General features: G+C 37.4%; 2 protein-coding genes across 7 annotated transcripts in view; one reads left to right on the forward strand and one right to left on the reverse strand.

Moving 5' to 3' along the window:
• LOC112456058 (26S proteasome non-ATPase regulatory subunit 1) overlaps positions 1 to 21741 on the forward strand; it is a 50151-nt gene extending 28410 nt beyond the window's left edge. Inside the window, exons 11-14 of the mRNA XM_025018340.1 lie at positions 18624 to 18958; positions 19428 to 19780; positions 20652 to 21000; positions 21477 to 21741. Of these exons, the coding sequence (XP_024874108.1) occupies positions 18624 to 18958; positions 19428 to 19780; positions 20652 to 21000; positions 21477 to 21547 (1108 nt within the window). The 3' untranslated portion in view covers positions 21548 to 21741. The remainder of the gene's footprint in view (positions 1 to 18623; positions 18959 to 19427; positions 19781 to 20651; positions 21001 to 21476) is intronic.
• LOC112456059 overlaps positions 3774 to 26623 on the reverse strand; it is a 55015-nt gene continuing 32165 nt past the window's right edge. For 4 of the 6 annotated variants that reach the window (XM_025018343.1, XM_025018342.1, XM_025018344.1 and 1 more), the window contains 5 exons: positions 26046 to 26278; positions 17757 to 17979; positions 14275 to 14692; positions 5697 to 6250; positions 3774 to 4749 (listed from right to left, as the gene is read on the reverse strand). In XM_025018343.1, coding sequence (XP_024874111.1) covers positions 4244 to 4749; positions 5697 to 6250; positions 14275 to 14692; positions 17757 to 17979; positions 26046 to 26278 — 1934 coding nt within the window. In that variant the 3' untranslated portion in view covers positions 3774 to 4243. The remainder of the gene's footprint in view (positions 4750 to 5696; positions 6251 to 14274; positions 14693 to 17756; positions 17980 to 26045; positions 26279 to 26623) is intronic. The other 2 variants (XM_025018346.1, XM_025018345.1) reach the window with 2 other exon arrangements.

The following is a 26623-nucleotide window of genomic DNA, read 5'->3' on the forward strand; positions in this document are numbered from 1 at the left end:
CACGTACACTATAGAAGGCGGATGAGCCGAGAGTCGGCTCATCCTCCTTCTATAGTGTACGTGACATAAACTATACATAACCTATAGATTTTTACCCGTCTACACCACTCACTCGGATGAGCCGAGAGTCGGCTCATCCTCCAGTCTAGAACGGGCATAAGAAAAAGTAAAATTCTGCTCTATTTGAGTGAAATCGCACTGAAGGGCACTCTTTTCAAGTGCAGTGAATTCATTCCTCGGTGTCCATAGGAATGAATTATGTCACTTTACAATTTTGAGTGGAAAATTTTACTCTGCTAGAGTCATTTATCAATCGATCTTTAATGAATCGTGATTCACTATAGCTTCAGAGTGAGATTGCATCGCTCCTGTAGAATAGCCACTTTAAAAATTTGAATGAAAAATTCACTCCCTTACCTTATGAAACTACTCTATGAGATTTAGAGAGTGCGATAGGTTCTTTAATATCGAAAATTTGTTGTAAGACTCACTTGGCGATATTAAGCATTATTATAATATTGATACAATCGAATGGAAATTGTGTGGCATTATATCGCCTATCGGTTGACTCTTTCTCGGGAACAGTCGGCTGTAAAATGTAGCCATTTCGTTGCTCACGTTTAAATGGTTTCCGCGAGGTCGACGTCGGGACAAGCCGCGAACGATAGAAAACTAAATAATTAGCGTGACGACGGTGAACGATCGGCCGAACGGACGATTAATGCGGCGACGAACTACAATTGATTTTCTGATTGGGGACGGCCGATGGGGGAACCTTAATAAGGGGGAAGGCGGGGGGAGGGTTGCTGGGGGGGAGGCTCGTCGTCACCGTGTGTGTATCCATCATTTGTCTGTACTCGCTGGTACTCCAACCACCGGCTCGATACAACGGCGAACCGTTCGGCGTCGGAGCCGCGTCACGCTTGCGCAAATTCGACGATCGTGTCTTTATTTTTGCGAACGACAGGTTGGCTGCCTCATTCCCTCTCTTTCTCTCTCTGTCCCTCTCGCAATTCCCATCTGGGAATCGTCGATTTTTCAGTCGCGAAGCTGTACCTACTCACGATTATACTCGGGATTTGCAATTATTAACTTGCGATACAATTGCGTGCAGGATCTGCAGTGATACGCGTATTGCATAATTGAATTCAGAATCGGCGAGACATTACGGAGTCATAGTACAATTCCGCGACAAGATTGACAATTATATCGCCACGCGATTGTGAGATCTATAATTGCCGAGCTGCGATACAACTGCATGCATCTTGGATTCTGCAATCACGCGCGTGTTTATTTAATTATTATTAATAAAATTGTATCGAGGATTGTATTTTAGGGCTCCTTCAGGAATTTATGAAATTTTGAGTTGGCGGGATCTCTTGAGAATTCTTATTAAAAAGAAAGGAATATCGGACACTGATGCATTTCGCTAAATTAGGGTAACTCCGGTATATACGCCGCAGCTAAGGAAAACTTAATTTATCTAGTACTATTTACTATGTTTAGCTCAAATAAATTATACCAATAAAAACTTTATACTGTCTACTACTATAAAAAAAAATACAAATATGAAATATTCATTCTGTGTATTTAATAAAAAAAAACTTTTAGAAACTTTTGCATTTTTGCCAATATCCCAGAAAGGTGGGTTATATGACATTAATGGGGTGAAATATACGCTTTATAAAAAATCACAAATGATGTTTATGAATAAGGCAATAAAATGTCATAATATGTTATAAGATGTGTGTAAAAAGTTTATTAAGATGTAAGAATGATAAACAAATTATAAAACTGAAAAATTTTTAAAAGAAAATAGATCCATTAAAGATTATTGTTATACGATCCAAAAAAAGAAGGAAAAAAGGAGACATATAGGAGATTTCGAGTTTTACAAAGTGTCTGTACTATGGCATAAATCCCGGCATGCTAACTTGCCGTATATCCCAAACAGGAGGAATATTATACAAGATATTAAGTTAAACAAAAAATACAAGAGCTATGCACTTGTATTTTGCTGTATTCCATTATTTACTATTCCTCTACACTTATGTATCATGAAATAACCATTAAACCTTTTACATTCCCTACAGTAATCATTTTACGTAGGTCGTAACACAAGATCGCGCTTCTTACTACGGTGAGAAATTGATTCAACTCACGACAGTTTCGTTAATATTAGGGGATCCTATAGTGGCGGTAGTTACCGACATTTTTTCATTTTAGGGAATCTTTGAATTGGCTTTACAGAATTGCAAGTTTTTGGTCTAGAATTAAAGTACGCACAAAAATCTACATCGCGTTGTACGATTTCATATCGGGAACGAAAAAAAATTAAAAATTTTACTAATTTGGGCACATACAACTGTCATCTGACGACAATAACAAAATTACTGCAGTTTATATATATATATAATGACACCAAGGCGACGTAGGGACAACATGTAGGAACAATATCGTGTAAATAAAACTAAGATTCAACGTCTAGAAAAAAAGATTCCGTAAAATGAAGTTTTATTAAGCAAAAGTACATTTAGGTTGACAGGATAAGCAGTATTGCGTGTAGCGAGAGATGGCGCAGCAATCGAACAAAGACAGATGCCTCTGGTTAGACAAGGACAGACATATAACATAGAAAACAGGATTAGAAATGTTGACATTACCGACGTCGAGGAAGTTCGGCCTTCGCTATAGGATCCCCTTAACAGCAAAGAACTGTAATTACAACACAATACTAATATGGCATAAAGGCACATAACAGAATAATTGCGAGCAAGTACCTTTATTCCTTCTATGTTTTCTGACATCTGCGGCGTAAAACCCCGCGCGGCGTAAATACCGGAGTTACCCTAATTAGGAAATAATGAGAAGAAGCTTGTCGTATTTCTTTAATTATTGCGCGGCGATTTACACACCGGAAATGACGAAAATATCAAGGGATCTTTTCTCGGAGATATTTTTCTCTCTTTCGTATACATCGACGACACTGCAACGTCATTGTCATTAATGAATCTCTATCGATCATTTAATTTGTCTTGTCGAACTCGGATTCTTTCCTCGTTCTTCGATAACTTTTCACTCTTGACACACTTTCGCATGAGCACCGTTTTCATTAATAACAGCTTACATACTAGCAAGTTTTTATAGTTATACACGCGCACGCACGTACGCGCACACGCACACACTTCCACAATCTACGCTCTTGATTGTAATTATAATTAAACGCACGTTATTCCGTTTTTATTTACAAATTCCTCGTTACTCCGTGCGGGATTTAATTAGGGAGATTCAATTGGGAATTTAATTAGTCTGCGGTTGTTTATCGAGTGATTTTGCGGTTACAGGAAGCGTGTTTGGAAGTACTATGTTACAGTTTACTTAGTAGACTACTAGTCAGATTGTTCACTCGCGTTTCGAGTTCTCGCGCGATCAAGCTATCGGAAAGTTGTTTCTAAGTACACGCAAAAGATGTTCGAGAAATAGTACATTTATAAAGAAAATTATCTAAGAATTATTAAAAAGCGTTTAAGCGCATAAAATATATTTTTTATTATAATAAAATATCAGTTTTGGGAAGAAAGTGATAATTGAACATGGAAAAATATGTTTAGTATTAAATAGATAATTATTGAAAATAAAAGTTAATAATAAAGTAAATAAAAATTAGTGATACAAATTAAAATTATCTCATGATTATTTGAGTTATCAAAAATAATCCTGGTAAAGGATCTGAATTTTGTTCTAATAAAATATTTTTTAGAAGATACTAATTACTTTTGAATATAAAACTACTAAAATAGGCGTCATTATATATATTACATATTATTGTCTATTGATATGTAATTGATATGAAGTATTAGTATACATACATTTAGGAGCTGTGTACATATACATATATATATAGGAGGATTTAAAAAAATATTTTTAGTTCGTTAAAATTAACATTGTATATGAAACAGGAGTCGCTAATAGGAAGAATTGATAGAGAATTTTTAATTCGTCAACAATCGGCAACGCTATCCACACACACACGCACACACATACAAAGAATATGCTACTCAGGCCCTTGTTACAACGTTTCTCGAATCTATAGCCAATCGCGCTAGTAAAATAGCACCATTCGATGAGCTCGAATTTGCCCTGATTGTCTCTTTACTTCTCATCAACGATTCGCGCATCGATCTTCCATTCCCGTCGTTTACACTCTGCTGATGGCGATCCCCGGTCTCCCGGGGCTCAGGGCCTACCTAGGCGGTCGCCACTCTTGATTTCGATACCTGCAGAGCAGCACCTTCTTGAACGCCTGGCGGAAGACCTTGTTGAAGATGGTGTAGAAGATCGGGTTGACCATGGAGCTGGCGTAGCCGAGCCAAGTGACCAGGTCGAAGATTTTGCGGTCGATGCGACGCTCGCAGTCGGGGCACACGGCCGGCACGAGGTTCAGCACGAAGAACGGCGCCCACAGGATCACGAACGTAAAGAACACCACGCCGAGGACCTTCGTCGCCTTCTGCTCCAGCCGGATGATTCTGCCGTGGCGGGAACTGTTGCGCGAGATCACGCTGCTGTTGCGCGAATGATGGCTGCGCACCTGGCCGCTCGAGTACCTGAGCAGATTTGGCGACGACGGATTACTCTGGTTCAAGGTCACGCTCGCCGTGCCCATCGCGCCATTGTGCGCCCGCATCGTTGCCGCGCGTCGCAACGGCATCGCTCTCGCGTTAGCGGACAGCAGGGTCCTGGTGCTGCCTGCAAAGGATTCGAGAGGTTCGATTCACGAAAATGGATGAGCTTGCGGGTAAAAGGATTGCCGCTGTCGCTTCAAATTGGAAATCGTTGCGGGAATCTTGGGGGAAGTTTGAGATTGTAAGTGATGAAAGTTTGGTTCGTGAGGAGAGGTATTCAGATGTGCGAAGATTTGAAGATTTGAGCGTTAGCTAGCGAAAATTTCAAGATTAGAATCTAATTCCGGGATCTATATAGAATATAAAGATTATAATTTAATTACTCTTAGATAAAAAAGTATCTCTATGGTAATGTGCAAATTCTTAATACTAAATAATTTAAAATTTATATAATACAAAGCTAGAAATTTTGGAGATGTTGTGATGTTAGGAATACTTACCGAATTTCTGAAATTAATTAATCAGATAAACAAGTAATCTAAGAATGTCACTCTTTTGAAATACGATACAAAAATTTAAAAAAAATTAATAATTTTAAGATGAGAAATTGCAAAGACATTTTTTAATCCATGTTAAGAATCTTAAAAATTAGCGAGCACGTCAAGTTTTACAGTCATCTTCCAGGATCAGTCGTGCGAAAATCCTGCACGATCCTAGGAAGGCAATGATCGGAAGCTTTTCGTGACCATGAATCACGTTCTTCTCAAACGAATCTCTCCATTTTTCCCCAAACCGTAAAAAGAGAGTAATCGAAGCGAGCAACTGGGGGAATCGTGCAATTCCGTTTTACTCTCCTCTCTTTGAGACTCGATCTAACCGCTTTCACGAATTCGCTCACCCTCTCTCTCTCTCTCTCTCTCCCTCTCGCTCACTCTCTCTGCTTCCTCAATTTTTAGTGGAACGTTAGCGGCACGCGATGACTAGGAGAATTTCCCACAGGCAATTATCGAAGAGCTATAATCGAAAACTCGCATTGTTGTTTACGTCATCGCCACTCTTATTGTCACGTACCCAGGCTGGAGCCTCGTCTTCCGCTTCGCCACGTGACCACGGAATTCGCGAGGGTCAGCTGCTCGTAACCTTTGGCACCCTCCGTAGATCTGGCACTGTTGTTTTTACCCAGTAGGCCCATTTCCGGACCCTTGTTGCCAATGGGTCTCGCGGTATCACCTGGAAGACTCATTTCCAGGTTTCTGTTACCGATAGGCTTCATGGTGTTGCTGGAGACAATGACAATCTCGCTCGACGGTGGCGGTTTCTTCGAGGATTCCCCGAAGTAAGGACACGTACAGGGTGGCGGTAGCGTTATCGGTCCTTCCGGTGCTTTGTCGTGACATTTCTTGCGCGTCGAGTCGTCCTCGCCTTTACGACAGGACGACTGCTCGTGGAAGCTGAAGGACCTCTTTCTGGGAGTCTTCGGCGAGCCCAGAATCTGCATCGTTCTCTCCAAGTGGGCCTCGTTATAGGTCGACGCTCGTCTCCGATGCTTCCAAGGACTCGCGAAGGTTTCCGCCGATAGACTCGTTCTCGAGCAGGACATGCTACTCTCCGTGCTCTCCGCACTGCTGGAAAATAAATAAAACTTGAGCTGTTAATATATATTTATCATTATTAACACTTATTTTTACATGATATTGCAAAGTAAAATTGAACAAATTAAAATATTAATATCAAAGATATTGAAAATATTATAAAATGATTATTTATTATAGCAATAGTTTATTATTAATTATAACATTAAATGATAATGACAGTTATTACTTAATATCATAATGACAATTATATGTTACAGAATAATTAGAAGAATTTGGTTTAAGTAGTAATAGTCTATAGATGGTCAGCCAGATTGAATTCACGTGATACGAAAAATGCACCTTGTCGCAATCAGAGATTTTTCGAGAAGTTATTGAATTAAGCAAATGAAACGTTTGTAATCGAAAAAATAATATTTGCAGTCTGTTGTTATTTCACATTCAACATCAAACTTTTTATTATCCACTGTAAAACCGAAGAGAGAAACATTTGGAAGGTTTCACGCGTTAACAAGGCTTCTATTATCAATTGTAATTGATTTCAAAATAATCCCCGCTGCGATAAAAAGGTATGAACGTTTTATTGAGGGAGAAATGCTCGAATCCTGTTATTTTATCCATCAATAATCTCTCTGCTGTTATAAATCAAACCCAAGAGAGAAAGGGAATATTTGAAAAGTTTCAACGCGCAACAAAAGCTTTTCTTATCAATTGCGAATCGAGTCGAAAATAATCCGCCTATATATCGCGGACTAAATCTGCGCGAACGAAAGATTGATTTGCCGATTCCTTTATTATCCGGCACGGGATAATCCTCTTATTGTTTCACGCGAAATTGTCACTTGAGGTCCGCTGAAGGGAGCAAATATTTGGATATTTCTGTCGCGAGCCAGCTTCAAAGGGAATCTACAAATATCGCCGTCACGAAATGCGCATACGTCTATTGTTCCGATACGAGCGCGCGAGTCCCTTTATCATTTGATACGCGGAATCGGTCAGCCGCATGCAGCTGAAGAAGAAAAACGACGAAACAGAGGAAAAAAAAGAAAAAAATGCGATTTTATCCCATTTTGCAATGTGGTGCGGTAATTGATCGCGAGATTGGATGAGCTTGTGCGCGAGAGGAGAGGGGAAAAAATTGCTTCCGTCCTTGCAAATTAGAGACACGCGAGATGTGCACCTGTACCGAAAACTTCGCCGACGGCCGTGGATACGCGTTCTCATCGTCGACCGTTATCAGCCCGTTATTCACGTTGGTTACTCGAATGGCTATAAATATCCATATCTTTGTTGCCGGTACTTTATTCGCTAACGAATAGATATCGAAACAATGAAGTAAAATCTCGGATTAAAAAGAAAAATCGGGGCAATAATATAATGATTGAGATAACGTGAGATAACTAGAACCTATGAGACCAGCAATCTAGATTTTGGAAAAAAGGATAATGACATAGAGAAAAGTCACATTTTAAAGACGGAATTAAGATAATGGTGTGAAAAAGGACAAATAATAACGGAATAAGAATTTTAGATAAAAAATAATAAAATAACAATTTTAGGATTTTAAGAAAATTTCAGAAACTTAGATTAAGAGTTCGATGGTTTCCGGAACAGACAGAATTCCACGATTGTTATTTAAAAATTAAGATAAAATGGTTATCTTTCTATGCTCCCCCTCCTCTCTGTTCCACTTAGTTCCACTCTTCACAGCGTTATCGGAGCGTTATCGTTGTTGAAGATTGACAATTTTATCAGCGCTTTGGAAAATGCGTTGGCAGGGTTTCGGGGATAATTGAGGATGCTTTTGGAAAGAAAAGAGAAACGGATTGTTCTCGGAGTGGATTACTGCCGCGGTCTTGACGGCAATTGAGAAAAATATTGTCGAGGTAAACTGAAGGGGTTGAGAAAGAAGGAGTTCGGAGAGATGGTTTGGTTGAAGAAGAAACAGATGCATTTGAGGAAATGCATTTTAAGCAGAGAATATAATTTGGTTTCTCTCTGCCGTTATATATTGTAAATATTGGATTACTAAAAAATTGCTATTTATATTCTTATTTTTATTAAAATTTATGTTAAATTATCACACACACAATTTATATATTAATTTAATTTAATATATATTTCCTTTGACTTTTAGTTTGTTATTTAATTTTCCTTTTAATTAATTTAAATATTTTTTATATATTAACCCTCCGTCATCCATTATATTTTTATTAGCGCCGTCAGCCTGGGACTTTTAAGTCCACCCTATGTTATTTTTATGTTCTAGGCTTTTAAAAAATTCAAAAACTTCTGAGTTACTTGTCAACGTCTCTACTACAATATCCAATAAGTTTTAAAGCCAAATATTAAATCTAATTTATACAAAGCGAAATTTCAACACAAGTGGGAAAAGAATGGAAATTTGTTTGAAAATTTATAACTTTGTAACAAATAAATGTTAACAAAAATGATTGTAGTTTTGTACTTCAAACTATGACCTTTCGAAAGAATGGTAGTCTCATTTGAGTCGACTCCAAAAAGTATAATTATTTTAAATAAAAATAATGAAATTTTAGGGGGTTTATTCGCGCGTATGCTAAATATAGAGAAAAATAAAGTTAAACTTTTCTTTATTTAAAAATAAATTTTTATTATAAAAATTTGTTAGTTATATAAAATATTATTACTAATAAAAAAAAATTAATAAATAAAAAGTAAAAAAGTATTGTATTGTTCGGCGTTTCCCTCCGTCATTTTGTAAATAATACTCTAATGATAGAAGTGCTTTAATTAGCAAAAACTATTAGAAATATAGTGAAAAAACAAAAAGAAACATTTACTTACGGTAAACACTAACGCCGTCATGCATCTGGGTCGTTTAGAGCACTTAATTTTGCCGGGTCATTGCTCAAACACGCATCGACTGAAACCGGCGTCACCGCGGCAGCGAAACTTCTACTACCAACTTTTTTTAAGGGGGGGATACCAAACACCGCCTCCTTTTCTCCACGAAGAAATGCAAGAAAGAAATTTCACTTGGGCCTTTAAAGCTCCAGACGGATGACAAAAGGTTAATTTAAATTTTCTTACAAAATATATCTAATAAAAATAAAAAACATGCAATAAAAACAATCTTTACTACTTCGTAGAACTTGAACTCTGAATTGAAATGCTACTTGAGAAAGCGTAAATATGTTACTAATTTTCCAATTTTTTAAAAGAAGCTTTGTATGAAAATTTTTATTAATTTTTTTAATGAGAAATTGTTCTTCTTTATACTACCGCAGTTGTGCTATCAGTTCTATGTGTATACTAGCTAGAGTTTCATTACTTTGTTATTAAATTTAATATAATTCGATTTATAATATAACAATTGATGGAAAAACATCCTGAGGGAAGTCTTTGAATACTCTGCTGTTATTTAATTTACGAGATCGACAGAAAGCAACTCCCGGCTTCTCGAAAGGCAAAGTCCTCTGCGCGCAATGGAGAGGTAATCTTCGTTTGATGCGTTCAGAGGCACGATCCTAAGTGCATTCCTTTATTAGAGGTTCACGTGGGGGCAAGAGCAGTTTACTTAAGTACGCGACCACGAGCGAACGAGCGAAACTCACCATTTGCGACCTCCCTCCCTCCCTCCTTCCCTCCTCCCTCTCCGTCAGTCCCTTCGCTCGCCCTTTTCGTTCCCGTCCGGAGGTTGGTCCGTTTTGCACTTTGAATGCCAACAGCTAAGTGCAATCCACTTTGAGGCTACCGTATATAAATGGGTTTTCTCGTCGTCGCGGTGACCTTTCTGACGCGTCCGCTTTCGCGTTTTCACGTGAGTCCCGCGAGGACTCAGGGAGCTTTTCGAGAAGTTCGCCGGATGGAATATGCAAAATTCAAAAAATCGCGATAGCTGTGTAATCACGCGTGCGACTTTTATCCATATATATATATATATATATATATATATATATATATATATACATCCTGAAAAGTGACGTATTTCATCGTTTTGTAAAATATATATCGATAAAATTGTATAAAATCAGGAATTTATTACTTTAGGAGTTATTTTTCGCAAGATTAAGTTACGTATATTTATTATTTGGGTAGAATTAAATTTTTCCGCTTTCTAAAAGGGATCAAAGGACTTCCGTTGATCTTGCACGATCTGGGATTTGTTTTAACTTTTATGGCGGATGAACTCTTGGACGGAGCTTTAATATACCATAAAACCAAAGGGGACTTGCTCCGGGATTTCGTTACTAATACGTCCATTAAGTGCAAGAGTAAAGAAGGGAGCTGGGAAAGGAAGCTGCGCAATCTGAAATATTGCGATCTAATGATTGCACCAATTTACTTTGAGAGATTTTTGCCTTTCAGTTCGGTAACCGATACGATTTCGCTCTCGCGCTCCTCGCAAGACTTTTCCCGCCGTTTGCGTCTTGACAATCTTGCGTGTTTCGAATTGTATAGATAACTCGTTTTCCAAAGATTTCTGGATTCCTTGCAGATCCTCGCGCTTCGCTACTTTCTGAAAATTCGAAAATCTCTCCCGAAGATCTCTTCTGCATTCTTACTCCTTCTGATTTCATGAAGTTTTATTTTTTGTTCTGAAATTATTAAATTCTTGTATTTTATTTTTGCGAGGTACTATTTGTCGTGTTGATTTGTGATTTTTCGAAGCGCGTTTGAACTTTAAACATACTTCTTAAACGTTCAAAGGGGAGCGGGAGGTAGGAAATCGAAGACGCGCAGGACAGCAGATCGGTGGATTATGATTGAAACATATTTTACTGCGGTAGGTCGGAGGAGTTTTAATATTCCGGTCGCACTCCCACGTTCTCATTCCACTTTCAGTTTGCGTATTCTCATGGATCAACGCTAGAAGCTCTAAACGATGTCAAATATAATTCCTCTCTCCCGCAACTCACTTCCTTTCTATCTCTCTTTCTTTCTCTTCTTCGATTCCTTGAGGAAGTAAGTGATGATCCTGTGTGTAAGGACATCCCAGGAAATATATTTTAGATTCCCGGATAATTGAAAGTTAATTTTTTTCAACTGACATTTAATTTCTAAAAATAAACTAATCTTAAAAATAAATTTTCACATTTGGACTTTGCGTCGCAATATCTCCGCTTGTAGGGCACGTAGCGGAATATTATAAGAGAACCCCCCCCCCTTAATTCGACCCCAAGCTATCGATCAAGCCTACTTAGAACTTGATCCGTTCACTCGTTATCGAGATCTCAACATCTCGGATACTCGCAAGTTGCGAGTCGCAACCCGTCGCGTCGCATAAAAGAGTCACGGTCGGTCTCGCTCCGCGTGTACTTGGCGCGAGACACTGCCGTGTCTCTTGATATTTTACTAAAAATTCTTCTTAAATTAGAAGTAATAATTGTTGATTTTGGAAGTTTTGTAGATTTTAATTATCCGAATTAAAAATATAAAATAAAATTTCTTATTCGACATATGTAGATATATTTTTTGACGACAATATTAGCGGGTTTGTAAACTCGGAATATAGGGTAACTTCGGTATGTATGTACGTCGCAGCTAACAGAAACTTAATTTATCGAATACTATTTACTATGTTTAAGGCAAATGAATTATACCAATAAAAACTTTATACTACTGTTTACCTACTACTATAAAAAAATAGAAATATAAAATATTAACAATTCGTTGATAGTGTTCGCTTAATATAAACAAAATTTAAATAAAGGGCTTACGAACTAGCGAGATATTTTTGTGCTACATTTATTATATTTTATATAGATGTAACGACTCTAATAGTCGTTACATCGTTATTAAATTAAAATTAATTTGATTTATTTGTTAAGCAATGAGCAAGAATAATCCCCGAAATAAGTTCTGATATATCAAATTAATTTTACTGATACATCAAATTAATTTTAATTTAATAACGATGTAAAGACTATTCCGTTAATTATTTATATTCAACGATTAAAGTTATTGTTTTGTTACACTGAAGAAGGCCACTGTAATGGCCGAAACGTTTGTTTGTTGATTAGCTGTGTTGTCCAGAATATAATAAATGTAGCACAAATATTTCGTTAGTTTGCAAGCCATTTATTTAAATTTTGTTTGATAAAATATTCATTTTTTGTATTATTTAATAAAAAAAACTTTTAGAAACTCTTGCATTTTTACCATATATCCCAAAGAGGTAGGTTGTATGACATTCATGGGTGAAATATACGCCTTATAAAAAAAATTACAAATAATGTTTATAAATAAGACAATAAAATTTCATAATAAATTATAAAATGTGTGTAAGAAGTTTATTAAGAATGATAAACAAATTATAAAACAGAAAAAATTAAAAAAAAAATATATAAGAGCGATAGATGCATTAAAGATTATTGTTATCCAAAAAAAAGAAGGAAAAAGAATACATAGGAGATTTCGAGTTTTACAAAGTGCCTGTATTATGACATAAATTCCGCAAACTTGCCGTATATCCTAAACAGGAGAGATATACAAGATATTAAGTTAAACAAAAAATACAAGAGCTATGCACATAACCAGAATAATTGCGAGCAAGTACCTTTATTCCTTCTATTTTTTCTGACATCTGCGGCGTAAATACCGGAGTTACCCTAATACATATATTCATGCAGAAGCGCGCGTGCGAATATTTTCAAAAATATTCTGAGAGCAACATGCTTCGTTTTTAGGAAATTTTCGGAAAGTATAGCTTTTGTGATAGCAATACGAGATTCAAATTGAAGAACATTAAACGTTTATTGAATATCATAAATTTGGATTACAGACGCGAATATGGAATATTATAAGAAATTCTCCGCTTATTAAGATATTCGACAATATAGTTGCGTGCGTAGGTTTTTGGTAGATTGTATGGCGACATAAATTCGCCGGAAACTCTCCAGCTGCCGGTGTAAGTTGATTTGACGCAAGGCTAACCGCGTCTCGTAGTAGTCACGGTGTTGTGTGAGCCAGAGTGACAAAGTGACGTAAATTCATGCCGTCGTATTGCCACGGAAACGTGCCGCCATCAGGCACAATGGCGTGTTTTGAGAGCCCGCGGGTTACGACGCGATGGATATGTCGTTAATAATTGCGAAAGCATCCGCCGCGAAAATTCAGACAAGCACGGAATTCCCTCCTCGCAAAATTGCGTCGGGGATAAATTCGTCATGTACCGAGAGCATTTTACATAAAGCAATACGTGTTTGTTAAAACCGCAGAGAAAAACGGTAAGGAACAGAGAAAGAACAGAGGGCAAAGTAAAATTAAAAAACTTTATGAAAATTAATTAATTAGAATTGCCTGAAAGTTGTTTAAGGGAAGGAAAACTTTCATGAAAGACTCTTTTTTTTACCGCTAAAAATAAGATACCGATAGAAATAAGATGAATATAAATTTTACCTATTTCTATTTATTAATTTATTATTTCGATAGCGTGTATGATTGGTTTCTTTTCAATCTTTAGAATTTATTTCTCTAAATCTCATAGAGTGGTTTTGCCACTAATATAGAGTGATTGCAATAATCCAGAAGAGAGGGTTGTCACTCTAATTTGAGTAAATGCGGGCACTTATAAAATAGGAGTGAATTTTTCACTAAAATTTTTAGAGTGACTGCTCTACCGGAGTGATAAAGCTATAGTGAATCACGATTTACTAAAGACCGACTGATAAATGACTCTAACAGAGTGATATTTTTTTATTCAAAATTGTTGAGTGACATAATTCACTTCTATTGATACTGATCTACTGCACTTGAGAAGAGTGCTCTTTCACTCAAATGGAGTGCGATTTCACTCCAATTTATAGAGCACAATTTTACTATTTTTTTAGAGTGGCGAATCAGTCGAAGTGCACAGGCTCAATTTTTACTTTTTGTTACACTTACATTTCACTCTTCGACTTTTAGCTAGTATATATGTATGTCTAAATTTATATTTTCCATTATTTTGTTCTAACCACACATTTTATTTTCATTATGTTTGAGTTACGAAACTTATACTGTAAGACAAGAATTATAATTTAGAAAGAATTATAATTCTCAAACACATAATTGACTTGCAATATTCATCATACCCATTGCGGAAGCTGCATCTACGCGGTGATGGACCGTGCTGTTGCAGTTGCAGCAGTTGCTGCTGCTGCTGCTGCTGATGCTGCTGCTGCTGCTGCTGCTGCTGCTGCTGCTGCTGATGATGATGATGATGATGATGATGCTGGTGTTGGGTTGTCGATTTTGATGGGGTCTGATTGCCGGAGCTACCGGCCATTCCCTCGAGACCCCTCGATAGCTTTAGCATCTCCGCGCCGAAAGCATGAAGGGCGGACATGGCCGAGGGTGGTGGTTCGCTCTCCTGTAGCCAGAGCTCGTGGGTGTCGAGGGTGGTCAGCTCGGTGTCGGTCGACGTGCCGGAGGTGTGTTGCGGCGTGCCGCTGCTGCCGCCCGAGCCCTTGTTCAAGAGGTATCTCTTCCAGGTGCCCCGTCGCTCGAGCCCTACGCGAATTATCGGAGGACCAGGGATTTTAGCGATTAATCAGAAATTTCTTTTGATCGGGGAAGGAAGAATAATTCCGCTGATCTTCTATTTTATCCGTGAATGAAGGGGAATTTGTTTTTCTTTTTATATCGGGATTCTAGCGACTTGGCGATTGGAGAGCTTCGGAAAATGCAGGATTTACTCTTCGTTCGAACGAAGGGGGATGCTCTTTTGTTGAAAAACGCGAGATTTCAGTAAATTTAGCGACTGAAGATATTGAAGATTAAATTTGTTTTTTTCTTCGATTTGAAGCTTTTTGAAGTGAATTAATGCGAGTGCTCTCTTCGCAAGAAGGTACTCAACCACTCCTTGCAAAAAATTCTGTATCGTACCTACTCTGAAGTCTATGAATCATAGAATCGACAATGGTAAAAATGAATATTGATTGATTGAAAATAGGAGTTTTACAAATAAAGATAATTCTTCAAACAATTTATCTTATTTACTATTCTTTAGTAAAAAATTCTTATAAATTTAAAAGTATAGGTTATTTTAAATTTCTTCTAAAAAATTCTTTTAAAAAATAGTTTAATTTAAGTAAATTTTGTTTATTTTTTTTCTAATTTTGTTTTTTGAATTTATCTCTTTTTTTAAATTAACGGGATATTTTGAGTCTGTCGATAAGAGCTATTAACTTTTAATGAGGTACTTAAAGGATTTCTGTGTCATGTTCTGCAATCTTTCAATCCTTGCGGAATACTAAGTGCCCGTGAACGGGGTTCGCGCCCAACGGGGTATCGATTAATTTTCATATCGGCGAGTAGTCGGACGGGGCCTTCTTAGCATACTGTGCCGCATCCAAGATCTTTGCATAATGGCCGGCATTTGCATATCTCCGCCGTGGACGTCGACATGCTTCCGTTGACGTGCCGGCGAAATTTCTTGTCGCAAAGTGCTTTTAGACAGAAGCCTAGCCTAGTCCCTCGTATACCATCGATTCCGGGATCGATTCGACGCGAAAAAACGTACCGCGCGCTGACACCATTAATCAAACGACCATCGCCCACCGGGCATCTTTGATGTTGCATGCCGAATTATTTATACCGTAATGGCGAATTGCACACGCCAGAGATCCGCGAATAGATAATAGATTACAATTGCCTAACTTGTGACGAGAAACAATTACGAAACCGCAAGAACTTTGCATTATCTCCGAAAAGTTCCCAAGAATTATTTGAGAAACATAAGTAGAAAGGTTTACTCTCTAAATCTCATAGAGTGGTTTCGTCACTAATATATTAGAGTGATTGTGATAGTCACTCCAAAAAAGAGGATTGTCATACTCTATTTGAGGCTAAATGCGAGCACTCACTCATGAAGAAGAAACTGGTAGGAGTGAATTTTTCACTCAAATTTTTAGAGCGGCTGCTCCCTCATTGGAATGATAAAGCTATAGTGAATCACGATTAACTAAAGATCGCTGATAAATGACTCTAAAGAGCGAAATTTTCCATTTAAAATTATTAAGTGACATAATTTACTTCTATGAACACTGATTTACTGCACTCGAAAAGAGTGCCCTTTCACTCAAATGAAGCATGTGATTTTATTTCAATTTATATATAATATATAGAGCGCAATTTTACTCTTTTTTAGAGTGGCGTATCACTCGAAGTGCACCAGTTAAATTTTCACTTTTTGTTACACTTGCATTTTACTTGTTTTGAGTGATATTTTACTCTTCAACTTTTACAGAGAATATATGAAATTGTAATTAATCTACTTTTTCATTGTTTACATTTTTAATTCAATATGTATGAGACAATATGTCTCGCGACTCTTATTTTCTTCAAAGCTGGCCAGAAAACTTCATCAAGAATGCGTTTTAAAATGCAATAATTGCGCAACGCAGTGTATAAAATAGCGCGGTGCATTCCGCCGTGAAGTTGGTATGCAAATTCTGTTTGAGGCAGTAATCGGAGGGTTGCCCAGGTAAAATCAAAGCGACAATAGACGATGTGGCTTCCGGCGAAACTTTCTGTCGCGGAAGAGAAAGGGAGACGGTAGGAGAGTTCTCTCCCTCGAAACGTTTTGTCGAGGGGGACGAATTTGCGCCCAGCGTTCTCGGAAAACGTTTATGAGACGCCTGCAGACACACGGTATCCTTTGAAGTCCCGGAAGCCGACCGATAAATCGGAATAAATAATTTTTATCAGGCGGAGAAACTAAATCGCAGTTTCCTCTGCTCGGCGCCTCGCTCGTTTCCGAATAAAATGTATCCCCCGGGAAAAAAACTGGGAAGCACTGCCGTGCGGAAAGAGATAAAAAATTGGTGAGAAGGATACATTACCGTATTGATTACATCTTACATTTTTTATTAAGATTTGTTTTAATATATTTTTTTAAAACATTACATTTTAAGTTTATTCACTTTTATGGATTTAGAGAGAAAAATTTGCCAACAATGGAAAATTGATGAGCAACAGGGTAACATTTGATGAACAATAGTCATGTTTTATTTTTTTATCATTGTCAAGTTGATGGGAAGAAAGCAGGAAATTGCAGGAGCTAGTGGTCCGTGAAATGATAAAAGTGTAGATGGAAGAGAAATACGTTTTAACCACTTGTGTTATTTAATTACGATTCTAAAAGCACTTCTACTGGTGAAAACTTGAAACATCAATGATCGATCGAACGTTTAAAAATTTAGAGAATGGAAATTTGAGAAGAAATCTAGAATTTCTTAAACATTTTATCGAAGTGTTCACGCAAGCTTTATTATATTTATGGATTCTGAAAATTTAAGATGGAATCTTTTAATATTCATTTTTTGCTAATCTTCGAAAAATTAAATTAAATATTTATATATCTTATCATATTTTATAAATATATGTATATTTAAGAATAAAAGGTCTAAAAAATTTTGTTTCTTTCTAAAAAGTAAAGTAAAATTGTGGCAAAGTAGAATCCGAATAAAAAATATTAAATGAGGCATTGAGGCAAAGTGTCTCAGTCGCAAGAGGATCAATCGATATTAGGTTTTTAGGAATGGAAAAACAGGCTAGTGCATAGTACACTAACCTGCCGCGGAGGGTGCACCCTGAGGGGCACCCAACCACCCTGATGACCAACCTGCTCCTGTCCCACCGATGTTCTGTTGTTGTTCCGCCAGTAATTTTACTGTCAACGCGTACGTTAGCAGCATCACTCCCAATGGGATATAGAAGCAAATTATGCTACCGATTAACTTATAGAGGGGATCGGGAATCTGGCAGGTTCCGTCCACCAGTACCGAATCATCTTCCTAAAACAAAATGAGAAAATAGATCTATTAATTATTGTTTGATATTAATTCACATAAATATTCGAGCGTACCAGAGGCGTAGCGACGTTATTAACTTAACAGCAAATTATTATCAATTAATTATTATGTAATTAGAATTTATGAACGTACATCCATTTAAATACCGCAACCTTTTAAGTAGCGTACTGCAACATATTATTTTATTGATGGTATATGAAAGAATTAATGGTTTATTAAATTTAATATTGACGACTCTCAACGCGAAAGGTGATTAATTTTTTATTAAAATTTATTTCAAAATTGCGATTATTAAAAATGTAATAAATGGATTAATTATAAAACTTATTTCATCAAGAAGATGAAAAGAATCATAATTGTATTTATAAAGTAAATATAAATTTTGACAGTAATATTTAATTTAAAAAATTTAATAACAAGATCCCGAAGAAGAAATAGAAAATGAAATTGATAAAAAGAATTGATAAATATATAATATTAACTTAAATTATAATATGCTAATGGTAAATATTAAAAAATTAGAAAAAATATGTTATAGTAATTAGTAATATTGAGGATGACACAAATGTCACAAATCAATAAGTCTGAGCGAAAAATGAGAATTGCGATTTTTTTATATGTTCCAGGACTCCGGAGCAATGTCCTAGTGTGGTGTCCCTCTTAGCGGAAAGCTATAATCCTCATGTGCGGTATGGCGCAGCGATGGCTTTGGGTATCGCCTGCGCGGGTACCGGCCTGAAGGAAGCTATTGCTCTATTGGACCCAATGACTAATGATCCTGTGAATTTCGTCAGGCAAGGTGCGCTGATCGCATCTGCCATGATTTTGATCCAGCAGACGGAATCCACGTGTGCCCGTGTTAAAGATTTTAGAGCATTATATGCTAAGGTCGTCGTGGACAAACACGAGGACGTGATGGCCAAGTTTGGAGCAATTTTGGCGCAAGGGATCATCGACGCCGGTGAGTTTCTTCAGACTTTTTTGCATATTTCAATTTTAACTATAAATATTTTGACAAGTCTGCAATTGATTTTTTCTAAAAAATTGAAATTGAATTATCCTGTATTCTGATCTATAAATAGATTCTGAACGTATAAAATTTTTTGAAATTTGTAGAGGTACTAGTATTTATATAAAACGTGCTTTTAAATTTCTTAATTTTTAGAATTTAGAATTTTTATTACTTACAATTGATTCATTAAATTCTTACATTTTTATTAATTTTTTAAACAATTTGCAATTTTCTAATTTTTGAAACACAAATTCTTGTATTCTTCCAAAAGTGCTTTTGCGAGATTTCTTACACATGAAAATGCGAACTTTCGCACTTTTATCGCTTTGAGATTTTAATAACTTGAATCGTGAAAGAAATAAAATTAACGAAAAGAGCAGCTGCGAAGTGAGACGAATGAATTTCCGTCTTTTCGTAGGTGGTCGTAACGTAACTGTATCTCTGCAATCGCGTACGGGACATACGAACATGCTGGCGGTGGTCGGTGCTCTGGTATTCACTCAATACTGGTACTGGTTCCCACTTGCGCATTGCTTGGCTCTGGCTTTTACGCCGACGTGTCTGATCGCTCTGAACGCTCAGCTAAAGATGCCCAAATTGGAGATTAAATCAAATGCTAGGCCAAGTATGTATGCTTATCCCGCGCCTCTCGAAGAGAAGAAGAGGGAGGAACGAGAGAAGGTTACGACCGCCGTTCTTAGTATCGCGGCTCGTGCCAGAAGACGCGAGACTGAAAGGAAAGCCAGGGACTCTCATGAAAAGATGGAAGTGGTAAGTTAAAGGAGAAATCAAGAAATGCCAGGGAATGTCAGAAAAAATGTTCTCTTGTAATCTGGCGCCAAATCAAATTTAACGAGAAAAATAGCAAGAAGTAATTATCGAGAAAATAGCGAGAGTAATTATGAGAATGTTCAAATCCGATATACACCTTTTTAAGCCTGAATTATGTGTATCATTGATATCTTGAAGTATTTATTTGTCGCGATCGAGCCATCAATTTGATAAAAATTCATTTTTAAATTATTTTTACTTGTATTTTAATAACTTATAATTTAATTGAGCTTTTATTGGAAGTGAGTTTTATAAAATGGGAAAAAATTATTATTTTTTAAATAGAAAACAATAATTGCATTATTATATTCCTGCTATTTTATTCTCATTGACTAGACTAACACGGTCATATGAGTAGAACTGTCAAGTTCGCGACGTTACCACATTTTCTTCCATGTATAAGCCGCCAGAGTCAAAGGAGCACTTACACGATATTTTTAATTATTCTTCGCTTCGACTAATATGGGTATGATATAAGCTCTAACGTCATCAAAATTCACGAAAATATTTTATGAATACTTAGAATCGATGAATTTGAAGATTTTCTCTTTTCTTTATCTCTCAACTGACTAGAGAGTACCTGTAGAATCTCCTTAAGCCTCAAGTTTCAATTACAATAAACAAGAATAGAATTCTGCGCATTTCTTTTATCAAAAATATTGTTGTACAAAATAATTTATTAAGATTTTTTCTATTCTGGGACTTTATGATGAACGTGGTAATTTATATAACAAATTTATGACAAATGACACGTTAATAGATTTCAAACACTCCCCCACATAAGAAAAGACAAACTAAACAAAAATTGCAGGATCCGCCGTCGGAGACGAAAGAGCTTCATGAGGTAAAGGAAGCTGCGTCGTCTTCAAAGGAGAAGGATGACAAGAAGAAGGACGAGAAAGAGACTAAGGAAACCAAGGAAACCAAGGAGAAACCCGAGAAAAAAGTGGTAAAAGACGATGAAAAGGAGAAGAAGGAGCCCGAGCCGAGTTTCGAGATCCTCCAGAATCCTGCGCGTGTTCTGCGCCAGCAATTGAAGGTCATACAGCTGGTTGAAGGCAGCCATTATACTTCTGTTAAGGATCTTCAGATCGGCGGCATCGTCATGGTTAAGCACACGCAGACGGACACCGAGGAGGAACTCGTCGAGCCCGTCGCCGGTGAGTGATTGATCCTGTGTTCGCTGATTAAAGAGCTCAAAACTTTCTTTCAGAAATTGATCTCGTCGAAAAAGTAACTTTAATTTATATTTATCTGACAATGAGAATGATTGAATTGGCAATTTCGCGATAGTGAAGCAAGTTCTTGAAGTATAATTTTATTTATACGATATTCATGAATTTATAGGCATAGATTTCAAGATATTTATTAATCACTTGGTTTTCAGAAAATAAAGTTTTTATTATTAAACTTTATTTTTTATTCGCATACATGTTATTTATTGATTTATATACTGTCGAGGATTTAAGATTTTACGCATAATCTGTAATATATTTTTGATATTGATTGTTTACAAAAGGAAATTTTTTCACGAAAACGCAATTATTATAAATAAACGGACCAATTCGATCCGTTACTTTTGGAGTGTCGAGTATGCTCGAAGAGCGTGCGCTTGAGTACTTCCGGTTTGTTTCAGCTTTCGGACCGAAACCGGAAGAAGAGAAGGAAGCCGAACCGCCCGAACCCTTTGAGTATACCGAGGATTAAAGGCCGGAAACATGTGTCAGCCCGTTCCGTTATCCTGTCGTCCGCCATTCGTCATTGCGATGGCATCGCAATACGCTCGTCGTCACCTTTCGTTAATAACCTCACGTCTCTTTTTTATATTCGGTTTTCCTAGCGTGTCTATTTAATCAGCGGAATACTCTGCCAGCTGTAATAAAGCTGTTGCGTCAGACTTACTCAGTGTTATCAGTCTCCCGCCTTACAATTCTTTAATTAGGTTTCTAAGCAGAATCAAGAAGATTAATGAACAGCTCGCCAATTTAGTTATTTACGAAGCTGTGAATAGTAATATTTATGGAATAGTGCGAACGTATTTAATTTTTTTTTAATTCAAGAAATTAATTTTTATTAACAAAAATAAATAGAGAGAAAGATCGGAATACGATGAAAATAATTCATACATTGCTGCGCAATGATTGTAAATAAGTTGATAATTCCTTTTTTCATGAGTTTTTTTTATTTTCTACATATACGTTATGTATCAATAAATTACATTTTTATAGACAAATAATTGTGTTATTTCTATATTTCTGATTAAAGTTCTAATCATTAACGCTTAATTTATATATATATATATATATATATATATATATTTCTTTCTAATATAATGATATAATAATAATTAATTCTTACAGGGCGTGGTGCCAGTAAATAAATAGACTGTCGGCACTTGTCTGTAACTTGTTATTTTCTGTAAACAACTGATTAATAATTTAGACTTGCGGAGATGATCATGGAGTTATCCTTACACGTCCCCTCGAGCACTTTGTTTCAAAAGTTAGCGCGAAGTATACGCGAGACAATACACTCCATAATTCATCGTTGCTCATCGTTAAAGTTTGACGCGAGGCTCGCGGGTCACCCCGTAGACATGAATCTTCCTTGAAATACGCTTCCGCTTTCAGTCTCTGTCGACTCCGTCGTCCGTAATGGTCAGCTCGTGTTCCGCTTTCGCGGCGCGCGGCGGTCACCTTGATCGAGCGCGGGTCATAACGCCCGTCGGTGAGCGCGGGGGAGGAAGGAAACGGGAAAAAGATGAGGAGATAGACGCTCCCTCGTTGCAAGATCGCAGCCCACGCACGTGTACATCCGCCACACGTGTTCCCGGAAGGTGCGAATTCCGCTCGACGTCAGTCGATAGCACTCCAGTCGACATAGGGTCTCCGGGGAATGGAAAGCGGCTCGGAGATGACGTCGCCGCACCATTTAATTTTCCATGTAGGTTTTTCGAGATAAGAAGGAAGTTGAGAAACCGAGAAATCAAGGATTTTCTACTTTTGTTATGAAATTGACGATAAAAATGTTCCAGGGAAAATTTGGATTTAAAAATGACAAAATTTTCCGAAAACGTCTAAATTATAGGAAAATGTTCAGAATCTGAAAAGTTAATACGTCAAAAATCATACTTAAAAATAAAAATAATAATAATAACACGCTCGTATAAATATAAAAATTGAAAAGAAAAAGGCCAAATACACACATACTTAAAAAATTGTGACACCAAGTCGATATAAAAATAAAGAGATTATGTCAATTTTACAAACTTCGGAATTGTGACTTTCAATTTCACAGAAATTCTGAAATTTATGATCGACGATAAAAATGTTTCAGGGGAAATTTGGATTTGGAAATGACAAAATCTCTCGAAAAGTTTCAATTATAGAAATGAAAATATTCAGCGTCCGAAAAGTTGATATGTGAAAAATCAGACTTAATAAATTTGTGATACCAAGTCTCTAAAAAAATAAAAAGATTGTGTCAATTTCACAAACTTCGAAATGTTGACATTCAATTTCACGGAAAATCTGAAATTTATGTCTAGAAATGTCCCGATGGAGAAAATGGAGATATCCAGGATGTAAAAATTGTACGTGCCGTGAAGACTTTTTTTATCTGCGTCTGTATTTTCTCCACTTTTCAATAAGGTCTGGATCTTAGATTGACGCGTAATTTAAAGCAAATGATTTTACAACGCGGGAAAAAACGCGGAATATGCGTGGCATGTGTACAATCGATCGTATGGAATATTTTTGTCGCCTGACAGAACAAATTACACTTCGGGTGTTGGATGGAATTTTGAATGAGTACATGGCGGCCGCGAAATTTGGATCAATACCCAAGTAAGGCTTGAAACGCGCTGGTAAATGGTGTTGTAAAGTTGCTGAAACTCGCCCGACAAACTCTCGTCGATGCGGCGATGCTCGTCGTCTCGTCGTCTCGTCCCGTCCCGTCTCGTCTCTCTCTTTCTCTCGCGCGTTGTGAAACAAAAGTAGTTTGCACATTTGTAAGAGCAGTTTGCAAGCCGAGGCAGCTTCTACGACGATGAACATACCCGGGGTAAGAAAATAACCTGTTAGACGTGTACACATTACATCCATCCCTGGAAAACCCATAACGCCGGCATTTTCCACCGGAATTTGCAGTCATGTTTACATTCGCGAAAATTAAAGGCGACATGTATAATTACTTTGTTGTCGCGCGCAGCTACTAGGTTCTCCACTGTGCGCCATTATTCTTTATGCAACACGTGCATGGAAAGTGCCCCATTACGCACGCTACGCGTGCGTGATAGACCACTTTCCAGGCACTTGCAACATAAAATAGGGAGTGTAAGCCATGTGTAAAGATGAAAATTCCCGGGTGCGGTTACCGCACTTGCCTTCGGCTCGTGCGTAAACTCCGCACCCGGGAATTTTCATCTTACCTCACTTGTTACACAAATAACTATTATATCACACGTGCGTGGAAAGTGGCCCATTACGCGCGCGCCATCTGTGCGACAAATAGCCAATTCCATACGCGAGTCAAAACAGTGCGGTAATGTAACATTTACGTCGCTTAAACATTTTTGACGTAAATGTATAGAACATAAAAATAAAAAAGAATATATGTAACAGCAATAAAGAATAAACTGAAGATAAAACAAGTTTTATGTATACATTCAGCTGTAAAATAAATTACAGCGAATGAAATTGTACAAGTGGCGTGCAACTCTTCGAAATGCGTGTTGCGTGTTTGCTGGTGTTATTTAGCAATGACGAAGCTTCGGGATTTGGACGGTGACATTTAACGCGATTTTCGGGAACGGTTGTGGCGTAAAGCCGCATTGAAACGACGGCTGGTTGAAGGGCTAGTTTCGGGGATTTACGAAGGGGGCGTACGCCGAAAACAACGGACAACTGTTTCATAATATAACGTCGCTTCATCTCGTGCCGTTAATTTCACTCGGGCGAGAGAATATCGCGCCACCGCGGCCGCCGGCCTCCTCCTTTCCGGACGGGACCGCCGCGCCGATGAAAAACGGGCGCCGCGATGTGCAGTCCTGTATAAATCCATCCTGCTCCTATCCTGCATCGAGAATGATCGATGAGCAACGCTTCCCGCAAACGGCGATAAACTTTCGGTTATCGAGATTCGCGTCTGCCACCTGAGAAGGATATTTTACGTGGTGATACCGCGCAATCTTTCGATCGTTACGGAAAATTGAGTAGCATGTTCGCGGAGCAGAGTGTAGCAAAAAATTATCGCCGTTACATTTTAGCCGTTGTAAGCTGGTCGTGTATTCATATCTGGGGAAATGTATAATTTTTTTCAAAACTATCAAAATACGGAGCGAATAAAAAGCAAGAGAGGAGAAAATGTGAGATATCTCTGATAATACGATCGAAAAGTCCATTTATTTATGAAATATAATAAATTATCTTTACAGATATTTTATTCTGGAGAAAGATAATTTGTATATTATAATTTATTTTTAATTGTTAATAAGAATGAAAAAGAAAGCTAGAGTAGTAAAGTTGTCTGACCAATAACTGTCTTCATCTACTCATCTAATATTTGCCAGAACATAAAAAAGAAGAAGACACTCTCTAAATCTCATAGAGTGGTTTCGCCAATAATATATTACAGTGATTGTGATAGTCACTCCAAAAGAGAGGAATTGTCACTCTAATTTAAGTAAATGCGGGCACTCGTAAGGTAGAAGTGAATTTTTTACCCAAATTTTTAGAACGGATACCTACCCTATCAGAGTGATACGATCTCGTTCTAAAGCAATAGTGAATCACTATTCACTAAAGAGCGATTGATAAATGACTCTAACAGAGTGAAATTTTTCACTCAAAATTATAGAGTGACATAATTCACTTCTGATGATTACTGATTTATTGCACTCGAAAAGAGTGTCCTTTCACTCAAGTGGAGTGCGATTGTACTCGTACTTATTGAGCGCAATTTTACTCTTTTTTAGAGTGGCGAATTACTCAAAGTGCACAGGCTCAATTTTCACTTTTCAATACACTTGCATTTCACTCGTTTTGAGTGATATTTTACTCTTCGACTTTTAGAGAGTAAAGAAAGACGAAAAGACGAGGAAAAGTAAAAAGAAGAAAACTAAAGGATTCTGATTTACAAAATAATACCTAATCATCGCGGATGGAAATCGAAAATGCGATTGTGTGGCGAAAGTGCGACGGCTTACCTTCGAATACATCAGACTTAGAGGTAGGCTGATCGCGATGCTCAGGATCCAGACGAAGGTGATCTTCAGCGTCACCCTCTTCTTTGTCTTGTTGCGCCCGAATTTCATCGGATAGCGCAGACTTAGATAACGGTCCACGCTTATGGTGCACAGATGCATTATGCTGGCGGTGCAGAATAGCACGTCGAGGCAAATCCAGGCGAGGCAATAAACCGACGGCAGCGGGAAGTATCCTGCGAAACAAAACGGCGAATGAGTCTTGCCCGCGTACTCTCGTTCGGAACGCGGCTAATTAAATCCTGGCTCAATTAGCGGAATCTTGGCTCGCCGGCAGATAAATTTCAATTATCTCGACATTCGTCCGCGCGGTAGGTATTTTATTTATGCGTAACAGTATCGCTGAATAATTTTTTGTATTAAGCGGATTTTAATATCGAGATATACATTGCCGTACGGAATTAATAGAACAATTGAATTTTTAATATATTGAACTCATCGTAGAAAAATATACATTTTTTTATGTGTGTGTGTGCGTGTGTGTGTGTGTGTGTGTGTGTGTGTGTGTGTGTGTGTGTGTG

This window comes from Temnothorax curvispinosus, unplaced genomic scaffold (assembly GCF_003070985.1).
Source record: "Temnothorax curvispinosus isolate PA1 unplaced genomic scaffold, ASM307098v1 QBEX01006643.1, whole genome shotgun sequence".
In the NCBI taxonomy this organism is placed as follows: domain Eukaryota; kingdom Metazoa; phylum Arthropoda; class Insecta; order Hymenoptera; family Formicidae; genus Temnothorax; species Temnothorax curvispinosus.